At 43.1% G+C, this 5,884-nt stretch overlaps 1 protein-coding gene across 1 annotated transcript; it reads right to left on the bottom strand.

Moving 5' to 3' along the window:
• Positions 1 to 1,181: 1,181 nt before the first annotated feature.
• On the bottom strand, positions 1,182 to 4,345 carry LOC103299723 (protein ARMCX6-like). Its single transcript, XM_008156571.3, has 2 exons — positions 4,268 to 4,345; positions 1,182 to 1,733 (listed from the first exon to the last, which is right to left on the bottom strand). Exons 1-2 carry the CDS (start codon positions 4,343 to 4,345, stop codon positions 1,182 to 1,184), a joined length of 630 nt encoding a protein of 209 aa, XP_008154793.1.
• Positions 4,346 to 5,884: the final 1,539 nt, after the last annotated feature.

Below are 5,884 nucleotides of genomic sequence, written 5' to 3'. Positions count from 1 at the left end.
ACTGAAGGTACCAGGGATGGTGCAGAAAGGCAGTTCCACCAAGAGAAGCAGTGGCAACCAACTCTTCTCACTCTGCCAGGAATTTGGTCTTGCGATCCCAAGTAAAGGAGGGGTTCTGGAAGTAGTTTCAACAGCAGCTTCCCAGAAGAGAATGACACAAAGTAGACACTCAGCAATCGTCCATTGAATGTGCGGGGATGGGTTGCCCAGTGGCCCTCAAGGATGTGTAGACAAACCCAAGGATACTGACATTCCTCTTTGGCTGGCAGTCAAGGAAAGATACCTTCATCAAGGGATTTTTTGTGCCAGGTGCCAGGTGCAGGCACTGTGCTGCCTGCTTCACAGGTGTTGTCTCTTTCAGTCCTCCCAACATTTTACCCTAATTCCACGCCCCCACCTTCCCTCAGCCCCCAACCCCTTGCTGAGGTTTTCCTGAACACTGCAGCCCATCTCTACCCCTGCCTCCTGTGAGCACTGATAAGAGTGCATTTGTCGGAGCAAATGCCTTCCTTCCCCCCTCCCTGACCCAGTTAGCATTTATCCTGTAGTTTTGTCTTTCTCTTCATGCACACTGTCAACTCAGGGACAAGTACCATGTCTCATTTTCGCCAAAGCACACAAGTTTATTGATGAAACATACAAATGTAGACTTGGGTGGATGAGGTTGTCAGTACAGAACATAGAAAGGGAGTGCACTTTTCTGATGAATGGGTTCACCATCCATCAGCTGGTGTAGAAGAAAGAGTAAACGAAAAAGAATTCGACCTATGCAGCAACAAAAGCACTTTCAGCACAAGCTCCGATATGTGTCTGGTCTCCAGAAAACAGTCCAGCTTAGACAGGGAGACCACCACAGGCAGCATCCTTCATGATGCTTTATCCACAGCTGGCAGCTGAAATGAGCCCTTTACCACAGGAAGAAGTAAGGAAGTAATTTACAATGCACATTACCTGTAGACTGCAAAACCAGAAGTTACTCAAAGTTCAGTGGGAACACCTGCCCCGCCAATAAGAATGTGGTCCTCGATTTAGCAAGTGTGACTTTCACCCCATGATGTGGTGATTGGCTAAGGCTGGATCTTCTACAGCACCCACTGCGGAGTCTTTGCATGAGAACACAAGTGCGTGTTCACCAAATGGGTTTTGGGTAGGTTCGGTCCCGTTCTGTTTGACATGGTCTTTTAAGAGGCCAGGGTGTCCAGGAGAACCTGTCTGTTTCCATTCCTGATAAAGGGGGATGTGAATGAGAGCAGCATTTGGGGACCCAGCAATTCCCCTGCCAAGACTGGTTTTTCAGACAAACCCATCAACGGTTTCAAAACATGAACCTCAGCACATCCACTTCCCTCTGATATCAAAGGAAACCTCAGGTCTGAAACGGATTTGGCAAGCATGTTATTAATAACTGTCATGCTTATTAACAAATTTAATCTGGCCTGCTGCAGAAATGAGTTGCAGCAATGTGACACAGTTTCCTGACACACTTCACTGATGTACATCTTAATCTGGCCCTGATTTTCCACACTGGCACTCTCATTATCCAGGGCACATAAAGCCTGCTTAACAGTGGGCTCGGGAGTGGGGATCGTGTTTCCAACAATGGAGAGACTGGTCAAATGACTATTGATATTGTGGCCAAATGAAAAACCAGCATCCTCGGGCTGAGCAAACATTTTCCCCTGAATGAAAGGACCCTGGGAGAGGCCAAGAGCACAACTGAAAATTTTAAATTGCTAAAGTTTTACAAAGAAGTTATCATTTCCTGCCAAAACCAGTTTGGTTCAGTGGATAGAGCGTAGGCCTGCGGACTGAAGGGTCCCGGGTTTGATTCAGGTCAGGGACATGTACCTTGGTTGTGGCACATCCTCTGTAGGTGGTGTGCAGGAGGCAGCTGATTGATGTTTCTCTCTCACCAATGTTTCTAACTCTCTATCCCTCTCACTTCCTCTCTGTAAAAAATCAATAAAATATATATTTTTAAAAAGTTATCATTTCCATTAGGCAAATGTTGATTTTTCTTTACTGAGGCCATGTCCTTTTGGGAAAGCCTTGAGTTCTTACTGCCCACAGTTGATTCCAGCCTCATTCCCAGGGCTTGCCTTTTCTTGTATCTTTGACTAAGGTACAGAGCTCTTACCTGTACTCAACCCTGTCTGAACCTCCCTATTCCTCTGTGGGTTTTATTTTTCTTACCCTGGCTGTACCCTGTCATGATTAGCGGGTGAACACCAGCAACTTCTAGCCCTGACCTCCAGACGTGCTTTCACAAAATAACTAATTAGAGCATATCCCACATCTATGATAAGTCACAGCATGTTCCTACACTTGAATAGACCATTTAGTTGTGATATTCTAGGAAGGAGATATTGAAGCATCTTTTCCTGTACACAAACTGCACTATCTGCCATCCAACATGGTACCAGAGGCAATGCAAACATATAAAGCTTTGATCTGAGTCTCCACAGATACACATGTCAAAACTCAGGTTACAAGGGTATCAGTATCCCTATTTGTTTTGTTTTGTTTAGGGTTTTTTTAGTCTGGTATTTTTCCTACCTTAAAGCTTGTTCCTACTGTTTTCTCAGGAGTATAACATTTAATTTTCCCTTCACCAAAGTGAGAGGGGAGGAGAACAAAGCCTGGGAGAGGGAGAATCTCATTTGCTTCTAGACCCTGTATTCTGACTCAGACATCCCTCCTGGATATCGCACTGTGTGGAGCACTTTCCTTTCTTCCTTGTCTAGAACTATGTCTACTGGTAGACAGACAAGAGAGAATGGACATTGGGAGAAGTACATATGTCCCCTCTCTTTAGAGTGAGAACTCTAGTTTTCAAATATCTCCCATTTATGCCCTGGCTGGTTTGGCTAAGTGGACAGAGCATTGGCCTTCGGACTGAAGGGTCTTATGTTTGATTCCGGTCAAGGTCACGTACTTCGGTTGCAGGCTTGATCTTGGGCCAGGTCGGGGCACATGTACAAAGCAACCAATTAATGTATCTCTCTCTCTCTCTCTCTCTCTCTCTCTCTCTCTCTCTCTCTCTCTCCCCCCTTCCTCCCTCTCTCTCCCTCTCCCTCTCTCCCTCCCTCCCTCCTTTCCACTCTCTCCAAATATCTCCCATTTATCTCAGGCACACTTTCCAGCCACTTTCACTACTCCTCCTTGCCCCCACAAATGCCCATCTTTTCAATTCCCCTTCCCCTACTCATTCTCTTGATGTGTAACTCCTCCCTTAAAGCCTCACTTTTCTGTTCCACCCCTCATTTTTACCCCAAAGATATTGAAGCCCCCCACCCCCCACCCCCAAATAATTAGCATTAACTAAGGCTTTTCTAAAGACAGGACAGGAGTAGCTAAGCGGGTTCTGATTTTGTGCTTGCCTCTACTGCCCCCTTGTGACCAATTCAGGTCCTACATTTCCTTGAAGAAACCAGTTTCTACTAAAAACAAATCCCTGGTGGGTGAACATTTAGTGCTGGGTGGTAAGTCAAAGTTCTTACCTTTTACTGACTCAGGACTCTGTTAAAGGATTCTCACCTGTCACTCCCAGATCCCAACATCAGCTCTCCCCCTAACCCATTTAGAAAACTAAGATGAGCTTGTGGGAAGCCTGCATGTGTAGTGAAAGCTGACTCTGCCCCTTCAAGCCTCTGCTCCCAACCCCACCCTTGCCCCACACTGAGAGCAATGTTCACTCTCACACCAAATTTCACACAACCAGAGCAATGTTTTCCTTTTTTACTTGGCTACAAACACATCTCTCTAAGGTCAATAAGGAACTGATGGCGGGACCTAAAACGAAACAAATAAATAAATAAAATAAAACCTCTTCACAATTCTTGGTCACCTGAGATACATGTTATCAATAGGCCATGGTCCCCAATTCCCCTCCCTCTAGCAGTGATGCAAGAGTGTACCAGCCTCTCTCCCTTCTCCCTAGCGCAACAGACCGGTCATTCTTTTTTTTTTCTATGCCAGTGCTAGACCTCCAAAACAAAGCATTTTCATTTTGCTGAAATTTGCCTTCCTCTAATTTCCTGGAGTAACTATTTCTATTAATACTTTTTTGTCTTCTCCTAGAAAACAGGGAGACAGCCCATCTCTTCATTTCCCCACATTTCAGCTACTAATATCTATCATCTTTCTCAGAACCACAAGAAAGCAGGTTTCATGAAATAAAGCATGAAGAAAGAGAAATTTTAAATATTTATGTATTGCCTATGCTCATTTTTCTTTGAAATACTGGCTTTAAAATATATATTTGTACATGCTTTTCTGTGTATGAGACGTTTTCTGGAATGATGTTTGCCAAAATGTTACCACTGGTTATTTCTGATAGCTTCATGTCTAAACCACAGTAACATCACCCAGGCATCAGGAATGTTTTAAAAATTGATGACATTGCATTGAAGAAGCATTTCCAGTTCTTAGAGGTAAACAAATACCCTATTTCTCAGAGGATTTATTTCAACAGTTTATTTATTCAATTCCATGAGGCCAACGGGTACACAAAAAGGTGCTCAACATTACTAATCACCAGGAAAATGCAAATCAAAACCACAATGAAATATCACCTCACACCTTTTATGATGGGTATCATCAAGAAGGCAAGAGCCTGGCTGGAATGGCTCAGTGGTTGAATGTCAACCTATGAATCACGAGGTCACCATTCAATTCCCCGTCAGGGCATATGCCCAAGTTGCAGGCTTGATCCCCAGTATGGGGTGTGCAGAAGGCAGCCAATCAATTATTCTCTCTCATCATTGATGTTTCTATCACTCTCTCCCTCTCCCTTCCTCTCTGAAATAAATAAAAATATATTTTAAAAAAATTAGGCAAGAAATAACAAGTATTGGCTTGGATATGGGGAAAGGGAATTCTTGTGCAGCATTGGTTGGAATGTAAATTGCCATAGCTATTATGGAAAATAGTATGGAACTTCTTCAAAAAATTTAAAAATAGCCCTGGCTGGTTTAATTCAGTGATTAGAGCATTGGCCCATGGACCTAAGGGTCAGAGGTCTGATTCCCTATCAAGGACAAGTACCTTGGTTGCACGTTCCCCACCCCTGATAGGGGTGCATGAGAGAGGCAGCCAATCAATCTCTCTCTCTCTCTCTCTCTCTCTCTCTCTCTCTCTCTCTCATTGATCTCTCTCCTCTCCTCTCCTCTCTTCTCCCCCCCCCACTCCCTTCCCTCTACACTCTTTAGAAATCAATGAAAAAATATCCTTTGGTGAGGATTAAAAAATATATTTTAATAGAACTACCAAAAGATTCAGCAATCCTACTTCTGTGTATATGTCTAAAGGAAAGAAAATGAGGATCTCAAAGAGCTATCTGCATGCCCATGTTTCATTTCAACATTACTCACAATAGCCAAGATATGGAAACAACCTAAGTGTTCATCAATGGATAAATAGATAAATAAGATGTGGTGTATGTACACAATTGAATGTTATTCAGCCATGAGAAAAGGGAAACACTGCTGTTTGTGACAACTTGGATGAAACTTGAGGGCATAATGCTAAGTAAAACAAGACAGGGAAAGATAAATACTGTATGATAGCACTTATATGTTGAATCTCAAAAAGCCAAACTCAGAGAAAAAGAGATCAGAGTGATAATTACCAGAGGCTTGGGTGTGGGGGCATGTGGGGGAGATATTGGTTAAAGGCTATAAACTTACAGTTATAGGATAAACAAGTGCTGGGGATCTAATGTACACCATGGTGATTATAGCTCATACTACTATATTATATACTTGAAAGTTGCTAAGAGAGTAGATATTAAATGTTTTCACACACCCCTAAAATTGTAATTATATGACAGGATGAAGGTGGTAGCTAATGCTATGGTGGTAATAATTTTGCTATATAGAAATGT

Source organism: Eptesicus fuscus, chromosome 1 (assembly GCF_027574615.1).
Source record: "Eptesicus fuscus isolate TK198812 chromosome 1, DD_ASM_mEF_20220401, whole genome shotgun sequence".
Classification (NCBI taxonomy): domain Eukaryota; kingdom Metazoa; phylum Chordata; class Mammalia; order Chiroptera; family Vespertilionidae; genus Eptesicus; species Eptesicus fuscus.
The sequence above is the reverse complement of the archived record's forward strand: the minus strand, read 5'-3'. Positions and strand labels throughout refer to the sequence as shown.

Bases quoted from the DNA above. Each gene is read 5' to 3' on its own strand.
- LOC103299723 (XM_008156571.3), bottom strand. From the start codon at position 4,345: ATGAAGCTATCAGAAATAACCAGTGGTAACATTTTGGCAAACATCATT. The intron at 1,734-4,267 runs GTACAAATATAT...GTAAAACTTTAG, and splicing joins TCTCATACACAGAAAAGCAT to CAATTTAAAATTTTCAGTTG.